The sequence below is a fragment of the Vipera berus genome (genome assembly GCF_964194415.1).
Source record: "Vipera berus genome assembly, chromosome: 4".
In the NCBI taxonomy this organism is placed as follows: Eukaryota; Metazoa; Chordata; class Lepidosauria; order Squamata; family Viperidae; genus Vipera; species Vipera berus.
In genome coordinates this window covers 26,367,372-26,392,969 of record NC_138206.1, presented here as the reverse complement: position 1 = coordinate 26,392,969, position 25,598 = coordinate 26,367,372, and the positions used below count along the sequence as shown (strand labels likewise).

At 36.1% G+C, this 25,598-nt stretch overlaps 1 protein-coding gene across 3 annotated transcripts in view; it reads right to left on the bottom strand.

Annotated features, from left to right (window-relative positions):
• The window catches only part of NBEA (neurobeachin), a 397,191-nt gene that overhangs the window by 193,387 nt on the left and 178,206 nt on the right, over positions 1 to 25,598 (bottom strand). For all 3 annotated transcript variants that reach the window (XM_081327264.1, XM_081327262.1, XM_081327263.1), the window contains 3 exons: positions 24,865 to 24,929; positions 16,896 to 17,004; positions 3,470 to 3,636 (listed from right to left, as the gene is read on the bottom strand). In XM_081327264.1, coding sequence (XP_081183390.1) covers positions 3,470 to 3,636; positions 16,896 to 17,004; positions 24,865 to 24,929 — 341 coding nt within the window. The remainder of the gene's footprint in view (positions 1 to 3,469; positions 3,637 to 16,895; positions 17,005 to 24,864; positions 24,930 to 25,598) is intronic.

Here is a 25,598-nt window from a genome sequence, read left to right as displayed (position 1 = left end):
TCATTATAAATTATAGGATTTTCAAGTTAATAATGTCCTAAGAACTATAATTACTTTCCTGTTCTGTAATTATCATACAAAAATATACATTCATTGTAAAAAAGTGTACATTTGTACATTTTTGTAAGAGAAGAATGCTATCAATAAATAGCAATTTTTAAAAAGATAGGAATCAATGCAAGACAAAGGGAAATAAATTGACATCTCCTTTCCTGCCCTATCCATATTTCCTTCATTTCAACAGATCTTCATGTGAAAAGAGAATGCGATGTTGCTATGAACATATATTACATGTGCAGCAGCTTATGTAGAGAAAGTTTATCTATAAAAAATTGATTTCAGTGGAGTTAGTTAGACACATGTCCAGAAACATTTTTCATTCACATAGAGTGGACACAGCATCCACATATGAATACATAAATTGTAGGGACTGAGAGTTTTCCACACATGTTGCTCTCAGTGAACAGAGATCAGCATACAGATGTGAAACACTTGTCAGACAGACTCAGAATTATTAACATTTCTATTATATGCTGGACCAAGGACATGGATGTCAAATGATGCAGGGGGAGCACGATAGAATTGTTGCTTTATGACTGGGAAGGATAGTTTCATACTACCTCAGCTGCAATGACTCCTCATCCAAATTTATTATTTGCGCAGGCAAGAATCAGGACTGATGAGAGCTTGCTAGTAGTAGAGTATTTTATTCAAGCACTATCACACAGGCAGAAAATGATTCTGGTCTTCATATGCCCTACCTTTCTTGTGCTATCTATTTTTAATAAATTATATAAGAAATGAAATAAGAATGTCTTGTATGGTTTGGCCCAACACTGATTTTAAAGCATTAAACACATATTGGAGTCAGTACTACTTAAAATTATTATTGCTAATTATAGCTAACTATTGTGATCCAGATCTATTACGATTACTTCTGAGTAGCAAATAATGAAATGGAAGCAAATGAAACTCTACATTTAATTCACATATTAATAGCTTCAAACAGGGAAAAATGTTGCCCTGAACCAATCTAAGGCTATAAAGATTCCTCCTATGGCTAAAAGGAATTAAATTTACAGTTACAATAAAAGGCAGTAAAAGTATACCAGATACCTTAGTGTATAAAATCTCATGTATCAAATACACAAACTAATTTAAAAAGCAAGAGGAGAACTTTAAATAGAATGATCACACTAAAATATTTTAAAAATTGAAAAATTGTTTCAACTATACTTAGTTTGGTGTAGTGATTAAGGTATCAGGCTAGAAATCAGGAAATCATGAGTTCTACTTCCACTTTAGGCATGAAAGCTGGCTAGGTGACATTGGGCGAGCACGACCCACCTCACAGGGCTATTGTGGTGCAGAAAATAAAAGAGTATTAGGTGTGCTCACTGCCTGAGTTATTTGTAAAAATAATAATGGTGGGATAATAAATAACATTAAACAGAGAAGGGTCTCTATATAGATAATATAGGTAATATCTATAGCTTCTGTTATTTATGGAGAACATTTGTTGGGGATAAATAAGAACCTACCTGAGGCAGCAAAGATGACATCATGTTTATTTTATATAACATTATGTAAAATATATTTTTTCTCCAAGCAACTTTAAATTAAACCAACCATTGCAACAGAGGATTTCTCCTTTACAATAAAAAGTATAACTTTGTTTTTCTGCATATTGATGTCATTATTATTAATACTATCATCAAAACCTTTCCATTTTATTAAACACTCCTTTCTTCACCAGAAATATATATATGACTAACATGTCTTTTTTTTGCTTCTTTGTTTAGAAGAAATAAAACAAAATATCACATCCAGAATATTTCTGAAATATGACAGAAATAAAGATGATACTCATTAAGAAATATTGAAGTACCATAGCATCTGATTCTGCTGCAACTCTCTAATTACAGCATAATAAATAAAGAGCTATAACCTTTTAAGGCAATCAAAATTGGATTTATCTTATCTTTCCCAATAGGTAAAATTTCCTACTGAGTTGTATTTCAGAAAGCTTTCTTTAACACTAAGGGCAGTGATGAAGTTTCACTGTCAGTAATTTAAAGTTTTTTGATGGACTTATTACAAATTCAATATAGGCAATTTTTAAAGGAGTACTTTTTTTTAAACCAACATGCTCCATTAAACATTTGCTCATCTTTTAATTTTTTGTACATATACTTTTATATCCTATTTTTCCATAAATGTGATTTTTATGAGACTCCTATTTATTAAATTAATAAAAATAATTACAAACAAACAGTATTCTTTAAAACAACTAAGTATCAAATGACTACAAAACATTGAATCTACTGTTCCTGAAAACCTGTTAAACAAAGCAGACTTTATTTACTTTCCTTAATAGGAAGACTAGATAAGCTTTCTTTGAAAGTGTTACAAAATTTGGTTGCTATAATTAAGAAGCTATTCCTTATCTATCACCTAAGCAGATTTCCACAAATTTGTGCAATGCAGTACAAGCTTCAACTTAAGAAAATAATGGATTAATAGGATATATGTCAACCAAGTCCATAGTCCATTTTCAAAAAACTCTGATATGTTTTCAAAACATACTCAATAATCAATCTAGCTTTGTTTATATAATTATAGATTTGGGCTTCAGGAAGTGGCACCTGAGACAATTATGACTAAGCAAATCCAGCCCTGGTTAGTATTTCAAATGACCAGCTAAAGAATTCTAAGACTATTGGCTAGCCCAGGGGTAGGCAACCTTGGCTCTTTTATGACTCGTGGACTGTCTCAGGAATTCTGGGAGTTGAAGTCCACGAGTCATAAAAGAGCCAAGGTTGCCTATCCCTGGGCTAGCTTGAAAGGGCTGGGGGGGGAAATCCTGGGAAAAACAAGGCAATGTAGAGGAATGTTACCATGGACTCCAAATGGATGCAATCACAAGGAGCAGAGCTCAAGTCAAGAATATCTTTATTTTTTCTTATTACAGAACTACCATTATTTTTTTTCATCCATTTCTAGAGAAGTAATATTGACCTAAATTGGCAAAGAAAATTAATTTAATTTTACTCCAGATTGACATATATCGTTATGGTTATAGCTTTCATTTTCTAATTATGGCCAATCTATTTGATAGACTTTGGGCTCACTAGTCATATTGATACCACTCACATGATATCCAAATCTGAAGTAAATCCTGCTTCCTTTTGTCAAAATTTACATAGGAAGCTTATCACATGTTCTCACCTCAGAAAATGAGAAAAGAAATGAGCTCATTAGGTTAATATAAATACTGAGAAAGAAATAAGATAGCATACAGAGAAAGGAAGCATAGAAAGCTGAAGGAGTACTTGACAATTCAGTTGAGTTGTGGGCTATGCTTACAATGTAATAATTGCATAAACAGGAATTGATTCAGGCTATTTGTATCATAAATGCTCACATCCATTCAAAATACCTGATCAGAAGTATATAATTAACAACATACCTATATGAAACAGCTCCCCAAGCACCATGCTTATTAGTAAGAATATTCAGTATTTTCTGCTTCAGCTGATTTGCTGTAACATGATCACGATGCTTGGCTGCACTGATAAGGTGATCACACATCTTCTCCTCTTCTCTTCTATCAGCAGCATATTGGGCACATTGGGACTAAAAAGAGAAAACATGTTTATGATTTCATTAGGCAAATAAATTAAGGTTGTTTTACTTTCTCTAAACCTTCCTTTTAAAAAAAAAATTTAAACTATGCACAGTACACAATAAAGTTTGTTTATTCCTAAACTTGAAGATTTATTTGTGTGTTTATTTATCAAATTTATATGGCTGTCCAAGATACAGAAATAAATGTACAGCAATCCAATGAAACAGCAATGATATAAAACAGTCATTATCTAAAACCATTATATAATTATTATTAAAAAGCATTAAGAACTATAAAACAAAAACACAACAAAGAAACCGAAAGGTGGAAAAATATTAACAATAAGGGTGATACCTCACTAGGTTACCCATCCCATGTACTTCTCACTCCTGCTGGCATAACCAGGTCTTGAGAGACCTTCAAAACCTTAGGAGTGATGAGGCCAACCTCATCGCTAGGAGAAGATTCCAAATGTGGGTGCTATGATAGAAAAGGTGGATTGCCTGTGGCCCACCAAATGAATCTCCCTAGGCAACACATCCAGTAACATGCCCATTCTATTGGGTCTGGTGGGATGGGAGATGAACCTGGAAAGAGGCAATCATTCAAATAATCCGGTCCTATGTCATGTAGGGCTTCAAAGGTCAACCTCTGAAGAACCTTGAATTTCACCTGGAAACAGACTGGTAACCAATGCAGCTGATATAGCAGAAGTGTAACATGTGCTCTACCCAAAGCAAGATATACTGTAAATATCCAAAAGTGGGTGCAAGTGAAAAATATTCATGCTTGCTCCAAGGATTTCTGTGTCAGCAGCATCACACACAATTCCCTATGACTCTTAAAAGATGCTTTTTGATAGAGTGCAACAAAGAGGGGAATATTGTTTTTAAAACACACAGACACAATTCCACAAATATATATAGAAAATATTTGATTAAATACTTTACATAACACAATTTTAGCGAACTTGACAAGGCTTACTATAATGCACAGATCACTGTTTTTTAAAAGATAATGTTTTTTTAGAAAATGAAAATCCAGAATTTTTTTGCTGCATATTAAGAGCAGTAGCTCTGACAGAGAAATAATATGGTACCTAGATCTCATTCATGAAAAATTCATGCTTCCTTAAAACTGATTTTTCATTTTTATTACATGCTAACCTTATCTTCTGTCTCATATTTTTGTATCAAAATTTAGAAAGTGTCTACTAGATTGCTGAAAATTAAGGCAAAATTATGACATATGTAATATTTCAATGAAAATCTGGATGGAATCAGTGTATTAGATCCTTTGCTTCTAAATCCATTAAGCAATATGATCCTTACAGATGCTAACATTACCTCCCCTTACTGCTTTTTAAAGTTATCTGCTTCATCTTTAATTTTTAAAGAACTCTGATTAGTGAATTTATTTTTAATAAGAAGTTACCCTGTTGTGAATTCTCAGCCTTTACCTTTATTTTTAAAAATGCCTCTGGGTCTTATATAGGCTCCATAGGCATTCTTAGAAAATAAAATGGTGTATGAAACCTGACCAGAAAAAAAGAGATGAAGATAAGTTAGGATAGGTGACAAAGAAAAACATCAATTTGGCTTCTGTATTTTGTAATTAGCCATATCTATCATAGCAATCATTTTGTAAATAGGTAAATTGTTGCATAGGAATTATTTGTGAAAGCAACAATCACACATTTAAAACATTACCTATTCTTGCAAATATTACATTAATGTATATGGCACAAAGTAGACTTGAAAAATATTGCAAAAGAAACAGTACAGATTAAATCTTTGCTAATATATTCATAGAAGTTTAAATTGCCTAAATTCTAGCATCACAACCTAATGTAAAAAAATGGCTTCTTCTTCTTCTTTTTTAATCCCATTTATATCCCGCCCTTCTCCGAAGACTCAGGGCGGCTTAATCTAGTTTCCACCTGAAGGTCTATTAACTCTGTTTAAACTAACATTTATTATTTCTAAAAATAATTTTCACTGTGTTCAGTCTAACTAGATCTCCTGAGGCATACAATATGAACATTAGAAGACAAATAATACAAATCTGAAAAAGTAAAACAGACACATTGAAAATAAAAACTTTTTTTAAATTTTCAATGCTGATCAGCTTCTGCACTTTCTACTTTCAACAAGAAAGCCCTTAAAATCTTCCTTCCATTGTGCCAGCTGCATATCTGAGGTTATTCTTCCAGAAAATATAATCCCAGTTTTTATATCTTTTATTTGAGCATTTTTCATGACATATTCTACAGATAAATTAAATGGATAAGGTTAGGATAAGGTTATCCAATTTAGAAACACTTCGTGGCTCCACATTCCATTTGAGCTATTATTTCCTAGTCTTCATAATAATTTTTCAGTACACCCATATTTTAAAGAAATAATTACAATTGGACTACATTGTCAGATGCTATGTATGATCAACAAAGCAAAAACATAGGTAGTTCTTGACTTACAACAGTTCATCTGGTCACCATCTGAAGTTCCATCACTGCAAAAAAGCAGCTTATGACCATTTTTCACACTTACAACCGTTGCAGTATCCCCATTGCCATGTGATCAAAATTTGGATGCTTGGCAACTGGTTCACATTTATGATGGTTGCAGTGTCCAGGATCATGTGATCACCTTTTGTGACATTCTGACAAGCAAAGCGTCAATGGGGAAGACAGATTCACTTGACAACCGTGTTACTAACTTAACAATTGTAGTAATTCATTTAAGAACTGTGGCAAGAAAGGTCATAAAATGGGGCAAAATACACTTAACAACTGTCTCACTTAGCAACATAAATTTTGGGCTCAGTTGTGGTCATAAATCAAGGACTACCTGTACTTGTGTTTTTTTTTTGGAACTTCTTTGCCTTTCCTATAACTTCTAAATGTTAGCAATATCCATGTCTCTTTTGAATCAAGCTTATACATCTATCAGTTCCTGTTCCCAATATTGTTAAAGTCTGGAATTCACATCTGAAGTATTATGTTACTAACATGTAAAATAAGTGCATTTAATCAGTAGTTTGAGCATTCTTTAGTCCTGACCACATATTGGAATTAGAATATAAATAGATCTTGGCCACAGCTGTGATTATTTTTGTACCTGTTTATCAATCATGTGTAGCAGTTTAACTGTACCATCCTGTTAGACTTTTAAGCAGTTGTGCTAGTATTTCATCAATTACTGCAGCTTTGTGGATAACATTGATACGAATTAACATTATAATGTATAGAGTTGCAAAAAGGGTGAACAAATTGTATTGTAGGTGACAGAAGTAAACCTTGATATAATTTAAAAGATATTTTGCCATTCAATTTCAAATCTATAGAATAATGAATTGTACTCAATAGACATGTGATAATTTGAGGGGGGAAATGGGGGCATAAAGGAAGACACAGTAAAAAGAAAAGGGATTATTGTCAGTATATGACTCTTTTGAGAATGTGTCTCAAAGTATTCCCCATCTGTTTGATATCATTTGGGACTGTATTCATAATAATTTGGAGTTTATTTCATTGTCTAATATGAAAAGGCATAAAAACTGCATGTACGCACAATGTAAAATCATTGCACATTTCTCCATCAGGATAGGCATATATTTTAATTAAATGTATTTTAAGACCATAGACATTATGGGGTTAATTAATTTTTCAATTTACCTATTTGTAGAAAGAAACACCAATTAGTACAATAATATTGTTCAGTAATGAGGATAATATTTCATCAGCTTATTGGACAGTTAAATCAAATTTTCATTTTTCATTCTGAGCAATTATAGAAGTTAACAGAATGAATGGATATTAACTGTGAAATAGGCTTTTTAGAAAAAAAAATGGACTAATGATGAAATAAAGTTTTCTTATCCTTCTTATATTAAAGAAGAATTACATATTGTTTCACTGTTTTGAAATACGAGAGGGGGAACAGGATATTCTAATGATGACAATGGGCAAGCAGCTCTGAATCTATGCTATTTTATTCTATTTTATCTTTCAACTTGCTATTTTAATTTTTATATTGATATTTCTTTATATTTATGTTTATATTTCTAATTACAACTATTGCAGCATCCCTGCAATCATGTGGTCAAAATTCTGCAGATCACAATTCTATACTTAGGCTGGGCTTTTGTGTTGCGAAGGAAAAAATATATATCCAAAAGCAGTCTCAGAGCCATGGTGCCCCCAAAAGATCATTTGTTCCACGCTTCTGAATCGGGCTTTCTGGTGCCCCATAGTTCTTTTGACTTTTTTTGGTTTTTTTTGCAACACAGCCTCAGCAGAGCACAGCACAGCACAGCAGCCAAGCCAGTAATGCCTCAGCAGCAGCAGAAGCAAGAAGACAAAAATAAATCAACAGAGCAGCAGCGATCTTGGAGTGCAAGGTGGTAAGGCAACTGCGGATGAGACAGGACTGAGGCAGTTGCAGCTTCCCTGAGCATAGCAAACAGTCCCAGAGTCTCATGAATCTGGGGTTCCTTACTGCCTCATAAGGAAAGGTAGAGGGCAGCGAAAAGAGCAGAGATAAGGGGAGATAGGCAGGTGGGGGGGAGTTGGAGTTAGTTCTCTTTCCTTACTGAGGCTTTTGCTGGGATGGACCAAGAATGGTTTGGATTGGGAGGGTAGTCGCTTAACAACTCATGATTCTCAGTTAACAACAGCTTTGCGATGGAAATTCCCATTCCAGTTGTGGCCTTTGAAATGGGATCTACAGGCAGAAATGAAAAGTTTACAGCTTGTAGATCTTTCCTGGTAGAGGAGAACCTCCTTCCCAAGAAGGCTGCTGTTTGTTCAGCAGCTGCACTGCTTGTGCAACAAGCAGGCAACATGATATTAATAAATGCAATTTATAATTCAATCTTTTCACTTTACCAAAGGAGCACAGCATACCACAGCAGCACTGAATCTATATTAAGGCTTATGAACAACTACTTTCCAGTAGCCAGATAGGACCGTTCATTTCCTTTACTCCTCTTGAAAGGGTCCAATCTAAATTCCTAAGGACTATATTCTAGGTAGCTCTTGTGTTCCAAATGTAGTTTTCAAGAGGGAGATGTTCATGTCCTGCCTTGGCCATGAAAGCCAACTGATTGACCTTGAACCTCTCTCTCTATCTCTCAGGCCAACCCACCTTACAGGTTTTTGTGGGAAAAATAGGAGAAGGAAGGTACACTGGGTGTTTGCCACCTTGATATATATATATATATATATATATATATATATATATATATATATATATATATATATATATATGTATGTATGTATGTATGTATGTATGTATGTATGTATGTATGTATGTATGTATATATATATATATATATATATATATATATATATATATATATATATATATATATATATATATATGTATATATATATATATATATATATATATATATATATATATATATATATATATATATATATATATATATATATATATATATATATATATATATATATATATGTTTTCTGAGGTTTTCGCGGGTATTTGTATGTGGATCTTTGGTTATTCGGGTTTTTCCCCGCGTAGAACTAAAGTTGTAGGCGCAACGTTTCGACGGAATCCCATCCGTCATCATCAGGCTGGTGGCTTTAGCTTCCTTCTTCTGGGAGAAGCATGTGGCTGTTTGTTCCTCTTTTTTTTTTTATTTTTTTTAAACTGCCAGAGGGGGTGTGTTCTGTGGAGGTGTGCTCTGATTGGGTGGGGGACCAAGTGTGTTCTGATTGGGTGGGAGTGTGTTTTGAATGGTGGGTGTGTTCTGATTGGGTGGGGGTGTGTTCTGAGTGGATGGGCTGGTCTCAGCTGCCAGCTCCAGACCTGAGCTGGTGAGTTGTGCTGCTTTTGTTCGGCTTCGTGTTTGTGGTGGTGCCATGTTTTTATAGTGGATGTCAGTTTGCTTATTGTGTGGTTTGGAGGGGTTTAAAGTGGCTGATGTTGCAGCTGTAGTTAGGTTTCTGTTTTGTGGTTGTGCCTCGTTATCATTGTGGGTTCGGATTTGCTTTTTGAATGGTTGTGTGGTGGTGATGTCATGTGATGTTATCATGAGTTTGGGTCTGGTATCATTCTTGGTGGTTGGGCCTCGTCTGTCAATTAAGGCGGGTTTCCAAATGGCTGGAAGGCGAGAGGTATCATCTCGTTTATTCATGCTGTGGGGGCGTTTTTCCATCTCAATGGCTTCTCTGATTATTCTGTTGTTGAAATGTTCAATTTTGGCGATAGTTTTTGTTTTTTTAAAATCAATTTCATGTCCCATGGCTTCAAAGTGTTGGACCAGGGATGAAGTTTGTTCTCCCTTTCTGAGTGAGTTTTTGTGCTCTTCAATGCGTGCACTTATTCTTCTGTTGGTCTGTCCGATGTATGTGGTGGGGCAGGTGGTGCATGGGATTTCGTATACTCCTTGGTTTTCTAACCCAATTATGTCCTTGGGGTTTCTTAGGATGGTGGATATTTTTCTGTCTGTGTAGAATGCTGTTTTGATGTTGTGTTTTTGGAGGACCTTGCTGATTCTGTCTGTGGTCCCTTTTAAGTATGGGAGGAGGGCTTTGCCATTTTCTTGTTCTCTGTCTTGGGTTTCTGTGGGTGTCTCTCTTCGGATTAAGTTGGTAATCGTGTTTCTTTGGAATCCATTGGCTGTTAGTACATTAGTGAGAGTGTGTACTTCGGTTTTTAGGTGTTGTTCGTCAGCTAGGTGTTTTGTTCTGGAGATGAGTGTCTTGGCTACGGAGTTGATCTGTGCTGGGTGGTGGTGTGAGAGTGCGTTCAGATAGCGGTTTGTGTGTGTTTTTTTTTATGGTAGATAGTGTGTCCTAGGGAGCCGTTGGATTTCTTGTAGACTAAGACATCAAGGAAGGGAAGTTGATTGTTAGCTTCTGTTTCCATGGTGAATTGTATTTTGGGGTGTAGGCTATTGAGGTGTATGAGGAAGTCATCTAGTTTTTCTTTGCCGTGTGGCCAGATTACGAAGGTGTCATCTACGTATCTGAGCCAGAGTTTGGGTTTGTGGTTGGATTTTTCTAGAGCGAGGGTTTCAAAGTGTTCCATGTAGAGGTTTGCGATGACAGGTGAAAGGGGTGATCCCATGGGTGCTCCTTCCATTTGTTTGTATCTTTGTCCATTGTAGATGAAGTATGTGTTAGATAGGCAGTGGTTGGTCAGATCTAGGATGTGTTTTGGGGGGTTGTATTTATTTAGGATAGCTGTCAAGGCTTCTTTGATTGGCACTTGGGTGAAGAGGGATATGACATCGAAGCTCACAAGTAGGTCACAGGGCTGTAAGTTTAGTTTACTTATGATCTCTATGAATTGGAATGAGTTTTGTACGTGTGAGGTGATGGAATTTGCGTAAGGCTGTAGTTGTTTGGCCAGAAATTTGGCTAGATTTTGTAGAGGTGAGCCTATGGAGCTGACTATGGGTCTGAGTGGGGTTCCTTCTTTGTGTATCTTGGGCAGACCATAGAGCTTAGGACATCTGGATGATTTTTCTCTGGGAATGATTGTTTTCTGGATCTCTTCACTGATGGGGGTGGCTTTTATTTTTGATTTTGTGGTTTTTTCCAGGTAGGTGGTGGGATCTGTCTTGAGGAGTTTGTATGTGGAGTCTCGGAGTAGGTTGGATAATTTGGTATGGTAGTCAGATGAGTTCATTACCACCGTGGCATTGCCTTTGTCTGCTGGCAGAATGATTATGCTGGTGTCATTTTTTAGGTTAAGTAGTGCTGTCTGTTCCTCTTTGGGTAAGTTGCTTTTGGGTGGTTTGCTGGTGCAGAGGATGTTGGTAACTTCGAGTCTGATTTTGTTGGCGTCATCAGGGTTAATTTTGGTCAGGCTGGATTCGACTCCGCATATAATGGTTTCCGTGGGAATGTGTTTGGGAGCGACTGCAAAATTAAATCCTTTAGACAGGACGTTGGTTTCAGCTTTGGTGAGAATCCTATCTGAGATGTTGTGCACAGTTTGTTTCATGTGTTGCTGTGGGAGAGGAGGGGTTTGTTTCTGGCGTTCCTTTAGTCTTCGGAGTTTATTGGTGTGTGTGTCTGTTTTGTAGGCAGTCTCTGTTTCAGCTCTCCAGACGGCGATTTGTTTGAATTTGTCCCAAAGTGTGGGGTGGATCTTGTTGCTGAGATTGAGGTGAAGTGTGAGGAGGTCTCTGTTGATTCGGTCCAGGAGGAATCTTTTTGTGTGGAGTTCATTTCTGATTAGGGCCAGTTCAGTTCTTATCAGGATGCGTTTGATGGCTGCAGAGTTGGAGTGGAATTTCAATTGGAAGGATGTAGGGATTAAATTTTGATCTCGGCAGTTGCGTAGGAATGTGAGGTCACACAGAATGGAAGCTCTTCGTACTTCGAGTTTTTCGTAGGTCCTGGTTAGCTGGTAGATTTCCTCCCCGTAGAGGTAAGATATTTGTTTTCTGAGGTTTTCGCGGGTATTTGTATGTGGATCTTTGGTTATTCGGGTTTTTCCCCGCGTAGAACTAAAGTTGTAGGCGCAACGTTTCGACGGAATCCCATCCGTCATCATCAGGCTGGTGGCTTTAGCTTCCTTCTTCTGGGAGAAGCATGTGGCTGTTTGTTCCTCTTTTTTTTTTAAATTTTTTTAAACTGCCAGAGGGGGTGTGTTCTGTGGAGGTGTGCTCTGATTGGGTGGGGGACCAAGTGTGTTCTGATTGGGTGGGAGTGTGTTTTGAATGGTGGGTGTGTTCTGATTGGGTGGGGGTGTGTTCTGAGTGGATGGGCTAGTCTCAGCTGCCAGCTCCAGACCTGAGCTGGTGAGTTGTGCTGCTTTTGTTCGGCTTCGTGTTTGTGGTGGTGCCATGTTTTTATAGTGGGTGTCAGTTTGCTTATTGTGTGGTTTGGAGGGGTTTAAAGTGGCTGATGTTGCAGCTGTAGTTAGGTTTCTGTTTTGTGGTTGTGCCTCGTTATCATTGTGGGTTCGGATTTGCTTTTTGAATGGTTGTGTGGTGGTGATGTCATGTGATGTTATCATGAGTTTGGGTCTGGTATCATTCTTGGTGGTTGGGCCTCGTCTTTCAATTAAGGCGGGTTTCCAAATGGCTGGAAGGCGAGAGGTATCATCTCGTTTATTCATGCTGTGGGGGCGTTTTTCTATCTCAATGGCTTCTCTGATTATTCTGTTGTTGAAATGTTCAATTTTGGCGATAGTTTTTGTTTTTTTAACCACAGACAGAATCAGCAAGGTCCTCCAAAAACACAACATCAAAACAGCATTCTACACAGACAGAAAAATATCCACCATCCTAAGAAACCCCAAGGACATAATTGGGTTAGAAAACCAAGGAGTATACGAAATCCCATGCACCACCTGCCCCACCACATACATCGGACAGACCAACAGAAGAATAAGTGCACGCATTGAAGAGCACAAAAACTCACTCAGAAAGGGAGAACAAACTTCATCCCTGGTCCAACACTTTGAAGCCACGGGACATGAAATTGATTTTAAAAAAACAAAAACTATCGCCAAAATTGAACATTTCAACAACAGAATAATCAGAGAAGCCATTGAGATAGAAAAACGCCCCCACAGCATGAATAAACGAGATGATACCTCTCGCCTTCCAGCCATTTGGAAACCCGCCTTAATTGACAGACGAGGCCCAACCACCAAGAATGATACCAGACCCAAACTCATGATAACATCACATGACATCACCACCACACAACCATTCAAAAAGCAAATCCGAACCCACAATGATAACGAGGCACAACCACAAAACAGAAACCTAACTACAGCTGCAACATCAGCCACTTTAAACCCCTCCAAACCACACAATAAGCAAACTGACACCCACTATAAAAACATGGCACCACCACAAACACGAAGCCGAACAAAAGCAGCACAACTCACCAGCTCAGGTCTGGAGCTGGCAGCTGAGACCAGCCCATCCACTCAGAACACACCCCCACCCAATCAGAACACACCCACCATTCAAAACACACTCCCACCCAATCAGAACACACTTGGTCCCCCACCCAATCAGAGCACACCTCCACAGAACACACCCCCTCTGGCAGTTTAAAAAATAAAATAAAAAAAAAAGAGGAACAAACAGCCACATGCTTCTCCCAGAAGAAGGAAGCTAAAGCCACCAGCCTGATGATGACGGATGGGATTCCGTCGAAACGTTGCGCCTACAACTTTAGTTCTACGCGGGGAAAAACCCGAATAACCAAAGATCCATATATATATATATATATATATATATATATATATATATATATATATATATATATATATATATATTATGCAGTGGTTAGAATGCAATATTACAGGCTAATTCTGTCGACTGCCAGAAGTTCAATCCTGACTGGATCAAGGTTGAGTCAGCCTTCCATCTTTCGGAGGTTGGTAAAATGAGGACCCAGATTGTTGGGGAAAATATGCTGACGGTGTAAACCACTTAGAAAAGACTGTAAAGCATTATGAAGTGGTATATAAGTCTAAGTGCTATTGCTATATACTGTAGTTATACCATATAAACGGTTTTCAAATTCTGAAGAGCACTAACTTTAGCATGGTTTAATGCTTTCCCACAGCAGTTTTGGAGGGTCAACATAAAAGAGTCCACTATCAACTGAGACTGTGTGCCTGTGGAGAAGAGGCTGTGGAAACTATGGCTCATGTTCTGCTATACAGGACTCTCTATAAGGACTCAAGGATCTGCCTTATAATTTCTAACCTGGTAAAACACCCAGAGAATTCTGATCTTTTTTATGTGCTATTGTTATCAGATCAGTAAAATTCAATCATCTTGAACATAGCTAAATTTTGCTAGTAAAATTATTTAGACTTCTATAATCCGCTCACAAACCTACCAATTTTAACATTTTATCTTGCTTTCTTTTTAATGCAGGCATATCAAACTCGTGATGACATGTGATGTTGCACAATGTATCGTGACTTTTTCCCCATTGCCGGCAATGGGGTGGGCACGGTTTTGGCGTGACACATACAGCCCACGAGCCAGCAGTTTGACATGCCTGTTTTAATGTGTTTTTGTTTGCAATACTGATCAGTGATCATAATAAAGGTGTTCATTCATTCTTTTAATTAAACTCCTATAACTTTAGACAGCAATTCATAAATCGTTAACAAACTCACTCACACTTTTCCATGTGTGCCAAGATATTTAAGAATTCTGCTTTCAACAGACACTTTTCTGTGGAGTAGTTTTTTGTTTTGTTTTTTTGAGGTCAAGGGATTGTGATGAGTGATTCGAAAGATTTGGTATTCATATACTGAAATTCTATTTTTAATTTTATAAAAAGCTATTTTTATTTGTTATGCAATAGTAATATTTTTAAAAGTTTAAGGACTTAGATTTTTAAAGAAATCCAAGGTTCAGAAATGTCTTTGTTTGCTCACTAGAAAATTGGCTTAAGATTTCCCCTTAAGGGAATTTGGTTAATATTCTAAATTGTGTTTGCTAACTGAAGCTGGAATCTAATTGAATATTCTCATTTTGTCTACGTTTCTGACAGATCTTATTCTGCAATAAATTCTTCAAAGGGCAGATAACTCAATCTTCTACTGTCATCTTAAGTTTACTGCAGAATGCTCTGATAAATATCAAATGTTATTTACCACTGAAGCTGTATGAAACTTCAGTGTGACATACACTTAATTGCAAATGTGATCTTTAAAATTTAAAGTCAAAATATTTAGAATATGTTTGGTAAGATTCTATGTTTGGAAGGCTGTGTGTGTGTGTGTGTGTGTGTGTGTGTGTGTGTGTACACAAATAATATATACATATACATACATGAATAAAATGTAAGTCAAAGATCTGTTTTTAATTTGTGCCAAAAAAATAAAAGTAGCAAGATTGTCTGTCATATTAAAGGATTGCCCATGAAGTCTAATTGACGTTGTTTAGTTATTGATAGCATTGTAGCCAAATAATATTCTTGCTATGCCCTTGCTGAATATACTGCTCCTTGTTGTTCATGTCCTAAGCAGTAGATAGTGAAATACTGGAAGTGTCCAATATCAATTTCAATTTGCTAGTGTCTAAGATATCAGCGTTTATTCAATTCATTTCACCTTTTACTATGTTGAACTTTCTCAAGTTTATGCTTATATTTCATGTTCCCACTGTAATTCTATCATTACAGCTTTGGGTTTTCTTTTCCTGCATGAACCTCAGCAACTAGACATCTGGAAGACTTTAAACTAGCCACATCATAAACACCATTATATTCCAAAAGATCCTCAGCTTTTTTCCAGTAGTAAGCTAGTTTATTAATGCGGTTTTCTTGGTAAAATATAGGAGCAGTTTATCACTGCTTTTTCATACATTGTATAAAATGATTCATTTCCTGTATCTTCCACCTCTAGTATTCTCCTATAAAACTGGTGCCCAATTTAGATGTGTACTTGCCTGAAGCAGGCAGCTAGGATGATCTTCATACCTTGTAGGACTCTGCTGAGAGTATGTAAGTATGTATGTGTACACACACACACACACACACACACACACGATCACACAAACACTGCTGAGTGTATGTATTCTCAGTATAAAGGTAAAGGTAAAGGTTCCCCCGCACATGCATGCTAGTCGTTTCTGACTCTAGGGGCCGGTGCTCATCTCCGTTTCAAAGCCGAAGAGCCAGCGCTTGTCCGAGGACGTCTCCGTGGTCATGTGGCCGGCATGACTAGACGCGTCCCTATTCTCAGTATATACTCCTGGAATTCTCTGCTCATCCTTCCCAATAAAAAAATTCTATTCTTGCCTTAGCTATGAAAAACTAGCTGAGTGACTTTGGGCCAGCCACTTTCTCACAATCCAAGTTATCTCCCAGAGTTGTTGTTGTGGGGAGAATAGGAGAAGGAAGGCATGTTGGATATGTTCACCACTTTGAGTTACTTGTAAAAATAATAATGACAGGATGCAAATAAATAAATAAAACCTTTACCACCATCAAAATAACACAGCAAAAATTTCAGACAATCCTAAGAACAAATTTTAAATTTAAACTGTAATGGAACTGGTAATCCACATCAACAATACCAGAACAATACTGTAACTTTTAAAAATGTAAATAAAGAAAATTCTAAATATAATACTATTTATTTCTATAGAGTTTAAATGAATATGTGCTATTTCTATTAAAAATGAATATAGATTTTGAATGACAATAATCTAAGTTTTCCTTTCTAAATATATTTCTCAGATGGTGTCAAGTTAGGTGAAAACAGAAATTCAGGGTTTTAACAACTATGAGGCTTACCTCAAATTCTGCATGTTTGTGTACATCTTCAGCTCTTTGTCTGTTCAAAATAAACTCTGCCTCATTTGCAACTCTTACAATGTGATCCTTCATTGCATGACACAATAACCTAGAGGAAAAAGTGAATTGATCTCAGACATGATACAATTTTATTAAAGAATGATGGACATTGCATTAATCACCAATCCATTTGCTTACATTAAGAGAAAAATAATGTATTATTTGCTTTGTCAAAACAACTTGTTCTGAAGCAATTTTTATCCACATTCATCCTAATGGCCTAATAAAGTTTATAAGGTTTTTTTGCCATTTTTAATTCAAGAAAGGAACCAATGTACCCTGGGCTTGTAAAATAGCATGCAGCAGTGAAAATGGCCCATTAGTGTATTGCTTGACCCTGGTCAAGATCTCTCCCCTCCCCCAATTTTACTTTTTAGGATAATATCGATATAAAGAATATAAAAAATAACATATGGTAAAGCAAAGCTTCTGCCTGAAAATAAACTGCATTATCAGCAATGCATTTGGGTTCTACTGAGATCCAAGCAACATTTTTAGATGTTGGCTGGCTGAAATCCAGTACTTTTCTAAGTGGCCACATCAGTCGTGATAACCATTATGTGAGAGTCCCCAAAAGACAATCCCAGTAACCCAAAAGACCACTGCTTTACTTTCCTAACTTAAAACCAGGCTCATTAGTGACAAATTGAGCTGTAAAAACTTTGTGAAAAGTCCACATACATAAAAAGCATAATCTAATCAACAAATGATTATTCTTTTTTTTTTTTAAACGAACTATTACTTGGTTGATATATACGAGTTAATATTATAGTATGTCTGATCTAACTGAATGCAATAAACATGTTATTACAGGTTTCAGCAGATTTTAAACAGTAACTCTTTTAGAGGTCTTATTTTTATATTGCTCCTTAAAATGCAAATAGTTTTGGAAATTCTTCTTTATAGATTAACAAAATGTTCTCTACTTGGCAGTTTCTTCTTCATAAGTTATACTGACTATTACAATGAATCATATCAGCTCCTAATGGCCTGTTTCTGACTTCTCAGAAAGGCAAATCACTCTGTTGCATATTTTTTTCATCAAGAAAGGATGTCAAATATGTTACTATCAAATTAGTTTTGACACATGAACTGTAAGGTGTCTTCCAGAAATCTTTACATAAAATACCTAGTCTTTAATGAATTTGATGATGTGGAAGAATACTTACATCCCAATCATTTAATACAGTTTTGCAGACAGATTGAACTGATGATTTATTAATTATTTTCTTTAAAAAGAGGTTGCCAAAATCACACTGAATGTTTAAGAGATGGAGTGCCAAAGTGGGTGCACTTATTATATCACATTATATCACTTAAATATCATATATGTGACCAATTGGGGTCTTCTTTCTTTTTTTAAAATGTAAGCTAGATAAGATTCACTTTATTTTCGCTAACTGGAACTTATAAGTTTCAGTTTATGCAGTCATTTTCATGTCATGCATTTCTAACTAAAAAGCAAAACAAAACAAAAAATAAAACAAAAACAGGATCCTAGATTTTCTGTAATTTTAATTTTTAGAGGGATTCAACAATCACAAATAGAATTTCAAAGGTTGTATGCGACTTCAGGGATAGATTTCCCATCATTACTTTATAATGACATTTCAATCTGAGTGGCAGAAGGAAGGCAATGAACTTCTGTAGACAGATTCTATACAAGAGTCATATAAAGCATACTTGGTAGTCTTCCATATGTCTAATACAGTCTATATAGTCCAATTAACTATTTACTTATTATACAGATATATATGCCATCCAACTCACAATGATTCTGGGCAGTTAAAGTGATCAAATGTGAAGAAGACCTTCACAGAATCACTGTGAATTTCAAACCCAGCCACGCAAAGAAATTTAGTACCAGGAACCTAGTTTCCTTCCTTAATCAAGCTGTTTGAGGTTATCTTCAGATGGAAAAAATAAAAAAATAAAAGAAGTGATTCTAAGTGTGAGGCTTGCAGTTTAAAAAGTAATTTCTCACTAAACATATGAATGTTCTTTCTGGAAAAGGAATGAATGAATGCTTTTAAATCTCAATTGAATTTGTGCAGTTTTCTGAATACCTGAGGTGTGATAAGCATGTCTTCAAGAATGACTTTATTCTTTGTTGTTGTTGTTAGTTGCGAAGTCGTGTCCGACCCATCGCGACCCTATGGACAATGTTCCTCCAGGCCTTCCTGTCCTCTACCATCTTCTGGAGTCCATCTAGGCTCACACCTACTGCTTCAGTGACTCCATCCAGCCACCTCATTCTCTGTCGTCCCCTTCTTCTATTGCCCTCAATCTTTCCCAGCATTAGGCTCTTCTCCAGTGAGTCCTTCCTTCTCATTAGGTGGCCAAAGTATTTGAGTTTTAGCTTCAGGATCTGGCCTTCTAAAGAGCAGTCAGGGTTGATCTCCTCTAGGACTGACCGGTTTGATCGCCTTGCAGTCCAAGGGACTCGCAGGAGTCTTCTCCAGCACCATAGTTCAAAGGCCTCAATTCTTTGGCGCTCAGCCTTTCTGATGGTCCAACTTTCACTGCCATACATTGCAACTGGGAAGACCATAGCCTTGACTATACGCACTTTTGTTGGCAGGGTGATGTCTCTGCTTTTTAGTGTGCTGTCTAGATTTGCCATGGCTTTCCTCCCGAGGAGCAAGCGTCTTTTAATTTCTTGGCTACAGTCCCCATCTGCAGTGATCTTGGAGCCCAGGAAAATAAAATCTGTCACTACCTCCATTTCTTCCCCATCTATTTGCCAGGAGTTGAGAGGGCCGGATGCCATGATCTTGGTTTTCTTAATGTTTAGTTTCAACGCAAGTTTTGCACTCTCCTTCTTCACCTGCAACAAGAGACTCTTTAGTTCTTCTTCACTTTCTGCCATTAGAGTGGTATCATCTGCATATCTTAGGTTGTTGATGTTTCTTCCGGCAATCTTAATTCCAACATTTGATTCATCTAGCCCTGCCTTTCTCATGATGTGCTCTGCATATAAGTTAAATAGGCAAGGCGACAGTATACAGCCTTGCCGGACTCCTTTCCCAATTTTGAACCAATCAGTGGTTCCGTGTCCAGTTCTCACTGTTGCTTCTTGGCCCGCATATAGATTTCTCAAGAGACAAATAAGATGGTCTGGTATGCCCATCTCTTTAAGGACTTGCCACAGTTTGTTATGATCCACACAATCAAAGGCTTTAGCATAGTCAATGAAGCAGAAGTAGATGTTTTTCTGGAACTCTCTAGCTTTCTCCATGATCCAGCGTATGTTAGCAATTTGATCTCTAGTTCCTCTGCCTCTTCGAAATCCTGCCTGTACTTCTGGTAGTTCTCGATCCACATACTGCTGGAGTCTAGCTTGTAGAATTTTAAGCATAACTTTACTAGCGTGAGAAATGAGTGCAATGGTGCGATAGTTTGAACATTCTTTGGCACTGCCTTTCTTTGGAATTGGAATGTAAACTGATCTTTTCCAATCCTGTGGCCACTGTTGAGTTTTCCAAATTTGCTGGCAAATTGAGTGTAGCACTTTTACTGCATCGTCTTTTAAGATTTTGAATAGCTCAGCTGGAATACTGTCACCTCCACTAGCTTTGTTGTTGCTCAGCTTTTCTAAGGCCCACTTCACTTCACATTCTAGGATGTCTGGCTCGAGGTCAGTGACCACCTCATTGTGATTATCAGGGACGTTAAGCTCATTCTTGTATAGTTCTTCTGTGTAATTTTGCCACCTCTTCTTAATCTCTTCTGCCTCTGTTAGGTCCCTGCCATTTTGGTCCTTTATCATGCCCATTTTTGCATGAAACGTTCCTTTCATCTCTCCAATTTTCTTGAAAAGATCTCTGGTCCTCCCTATTCTATTGTTTTCTTCTATTTCTTTGCATTGTTCATTTAAGAAGGCATTCTTATCTCTTCTAGCTATTCTTTGGAATTCTGCATTTAATTGGGCGTATCTTTCTTTTTCTCCCTTGCCTTTCGCTTCCCTCCTTTCCTCAGCTATTTGCAAAGCTTCCTCAGACAGCCATTTTGCTTTCTTGCATTTCTTTTTCTTTGGGATGGTTTTGGTTGCTACCTGTTGTACAACGTTGCGAACCTCTGTCCATAGTTCTTCAGGCACTCTGTCTATCAGATCTAATTCCTTAAATCTATTTGTCACCTCTACTGTATATTCAACAGGGATATGATTTAATTCATACCTGACTGGCCTAGCGCTTTTCCCTACTTTCTTTAATTTAAGCCTAAACTTTGCAACAAGAAGCTCATGGTCTGAGCCACAGTCAGCTCCTGGTCTTGTTTTTACTGACTGTATAGAGCTTCTCCATCTTTGGCTGCAGAGCATATAGTCAATCTGATTTCTGTGTTGACCGTCTGGTGATGTCCATGTGTAAAGCCGTCTCTTGGGTTGTTGGAAAAGAGTGTTTGCTATGACCATCGTATTCTCTTGACAAAATTCTATCAGCCTGTGCCCTGCTTCATTTTGTACTCCAAGGCCAAACTTGCCTGTTATTCCCGTTATCTTTTGGCTTCCTACTTTAGCATTCCAATCCCCCATGATGATAAGGACATCATTTTTGGGTGTTAGTTCTATAAGGTGCTGTAGGGCTTCATAGAACCGGTCAATTTCATCCTCTTCAGCACTGGTGGTTGGGGCATAGACTTGGACTACTGTGATATTGAATGGTTTGCCTTGGATTCGAACTGAGATCATTCTGTCATTTTGAGGATTGTATCCCAGTACTGCTTTTCCTATTTTTTTATTGACTATGAAGGCTACTCCATTTCTTCTGAGGGATTCTTGCCCGCAGTAGTATACCTGATGGTCATCTGAATTAAATTCACCCATTCCTGTCCATTTTAGTTCGCTAATACCTAAGATGTCAATGTTTAGTCTTGTCATCTCTTGTTTGACCACGTCCAGCTTTCCTTGATTCATGGATCTTACATTCCAGGTTCCTATGGAGAAAAAATCTTTACAGCATCGGACTTTCCTTTCACCACCAGACATATCCACAGCTGAGCGTCCTTTCGGCTTTGGCCCAGTCGCTTCATTCTTTCTGGCGCTACTAGTACTAGTCCTCTGCTCTTCCCCAGTAGCATATTGGACGCCTTCCGACCTGAGGGGCTCATCTTCCAGCGTCATATCGTTTTGCCTTTTAGTACTGTCCATAGGGTTTTCATGGCAAAGATACTGGAGTGGTTTGCCATTTCCTTCTCCAGTGGATCACGTTTTGTCAGAACTCTCTGCTATGACCTTTCCGTCTTGGGTGGCCCTGCACGGCATAGCTCATAGCTTCATTGAATTACGCAAGCCCCTTCGCCACGACAAGGCAGTAATCCATGAAGGGGACTTTATTCTTAGTCATGTGCTAATTCAGTCAAATAGTGTATTTCTCAGGTTCTAGGTTAATCAAGCTAAGCTAGCTTTCAATATTTATACTTTTTTATTTACCACATATCATTCTTTTATTATGTATTTTTGTTCTAGTGGGCTAAAGCCAATTAAGTCATGATCCAGAGTTTGTTTTCTTTTTTTGTGACTTTTAGACTTATGTAACTACAATCTGCCAAGGCCCGCAAATGCACATTCACCCGTCTACTGTTTGGGTAATCTTATAAACTTAACCAAGCAGAATGAAGTGCCTGCAGTTTTCTTGGCAAGGCTTTTTCAGAACTCGTTTGCCATTGCCCCTTTCCTAAGGCTGGGACTTGAATACCCAATTTCTAGCCTGATGCCTTAATAATTGAACCAAACTGGCTCTCACGATACACGGCAGTACCATTTTGAAACTGAAGATAGAGAGCAATTTTAAAATGGTATTGAGATTTGCATTAAAGAAATTGCATTGTGCATGCTGAACTTTGGAGACAAGTAAAACAGCTGTTTTTAGGCTAGCCATAGAAGTGATTTCATATTTAATTGTAAGTTTTAACCATCTATTTATTTCTGGCACTCTTTATAATGACTTTGAATTTAATTGTATTCATATTTACTTATTTATTTAAAAAGATTTGTATAGCTGCCCACCTTTCATTAATTTTATTGAACATGCTGCTGAGAGTTGTGTTTTAATCTGGGTATTCTGTTTAAAAATTCTTTTTTTTAAGAATCATCATGAATTATGGAATTTCTTTCAGTATTTTAAAAAGAAAAATGTAGTTCTCTAATTCTCAAATTCTTTTGCACTGTTCTTCAATCCACAATTTAAAATTCAGTCATAATTGTATAGTAATTATAAACAATTTTACAATCCATTAAGCTTGTTTTGTTTTAATTATAAAGCTCCTTTGTTAGATTCCTATAAATGATCTGCTTTATAATTTCAGGCTGTTCAAGGGAGCACTTTAATCCAAGTACACATTCATCAACTGTTTATGTCCTGTTAATTGTTGACAACAGCACAATTGCATTCTCTAGCTATGATTGATGAATAGTATTCCAACTTCACCTATTAAGAAGCATAATATTTATAATAATTTGCTTTTTGTAGAGTAAAATAAAATTTAGGATAGAGGGAAGCATGCATGTTAACAATGTACTGTACATAAGCAAGTGAGATATGTATTTCTAGATATCTATAGAGATATATAGATATAGATGATATATGCAGTAGTTATAAATATATATATAGTGTATGTAGAAAAATCAGCAAAAGAAAGAATATTATTGCTGTAATTACTGCTTGGTCAAAAGAACACTATTAGCATTTTAAAGAAGGAATACAAAACTGAGATTTGTTCAGTGCATATAAAATTGTAATCAAGTTTTCTAACATATATTGTATGGTCAGATAAATATCTGTATAACAAATGTTAGAAAGCTTTACATTTTAGGAACAAGAAAAACAGATTTCTTTTTTGATTAATGTACATTCTGCTCTGATGTCCAAATATTCTTAATCATATTAACCTCAGTTGTGGCTGCTGATGTCTACCACAAATATTACTACTTAAAACATATAGATATTAGCACAAGAAAGCTGTATTACATCTTCATTCAAAAATCAAATTAAAACATTTGCACAAAAAGATTATTCATATTTCCTCACAATTAAAATAAAATAAATGCATATCTGTTTCTAGTGAATTGTGCAGGAATATTACTAAATATACTATCAGAAAGACGGTTATAAATTAACATATTTCTAGCATATTGTTTCATGAATTTGAATCTTATCATTTTATAATTACAAATACCATTTTAACAGTTACAGAAAGTAGAAATTCTCAAAACATCTGCTACCATTTGTTTCACTTCTACATATGATGCAAATAATATATAAGTGTAACAAATAAACAAAAATGCTGCAGATAATTACTAACATTTAAATAATTCTTATTAAGCTTAAAAAGGATAATTTTACTTTTTCCTTAATAATAGCAGCAACACTAAACTTATTATGTTGACAGTATAATTGTCACAGTCTAACTAATAGAACTAAACTGCATCCAGAATGTTAACTCTTTCCATAATACCATAGCACACATAAAATTTCAATCTGATGTTAAAATACCTGAAAATAGCATTGGGAATTATGATAAAAATAGCACTTCCTCCTTACTGCATAAAAACACTATGAACAGAATGCTCCAAAGCAGATGGAGTGACAGATGGATTAGAGATTGGGTTACTGAGATTCTGTCTGAAAAAAAAAGCTGTGTTGCCCTTGTAAGATGATGTGCAGTTCTCAGATAAAACTTATAACTATTACATACTATAGGTATTCTAAAAAAATAAACATAAGAGTTCATTGTTTCTATATTTCATGTACAAACAAGTTGAGTATTTTTATGCCAAACATCTCTACTGTAAATCTGTTTAATTAAAATATTTCATTCTCTGGTATTTGTGTAGCAGATGGTGAAGGTATTATTTCTAATGGAATTAAATGCAAAATGACTACTGGTTCAAAGATTTTGAATTAATTACCTTCCTTCATTGATGAGCTCAATAAAAGCAAGTCCAGCATTCTTCTGAATAGAATTTTGCCATTCCTAAAGGAGAGGAGGGGAAAAACCACATTTTAGAAAGTGGCAATTCTTCTGAAAATGTAACTATTTTTATTAATTTAAAATATTCAGAACTTTGATTTACATTATTTTTTCTAGCCACTATAGTTTATTGAAATGTAACGCAGTAATGTGCATTATTCAAGGGCATCAGATATTTAAATCCAAAATAATAGACACACTTGTGAAGTTTTCTTTTGATTATAAATACAAAACTTTGCTGCTGAATTTTCAAATAATAAAATTTTAAACCATACATTTTATAAATATTTTAGAAAATAAATACATTCTTTATGTTTTAATAGTTCAGTTTTGCATGAAATTCTAAAAATGATAAAATTACACTCTACTCAGTTTCCATAACCAGGCTTGACAGTAGATGGTGATCCTTTAAAAATTTAATCTCTTCGTCAGAACTTGATTAGCCTTCGTAGAAGACTGTCAAATAAGATTTATTTATAGACTTTAATACTGACAAAGGCAGGACTTATATGTACAACTACGATCCAATATTTAAACTCTAAGCTTTGTCTTCCTGCCATCTTGATTTGATGAATATTTTGCTGGTTTCTTGCTGGCTTTGCAAAGCAAAGGAGAAATATCTAAATATAGGTTCTCTTTAAGAAACATATTTTTCTCCCTAACTGCTTTCCT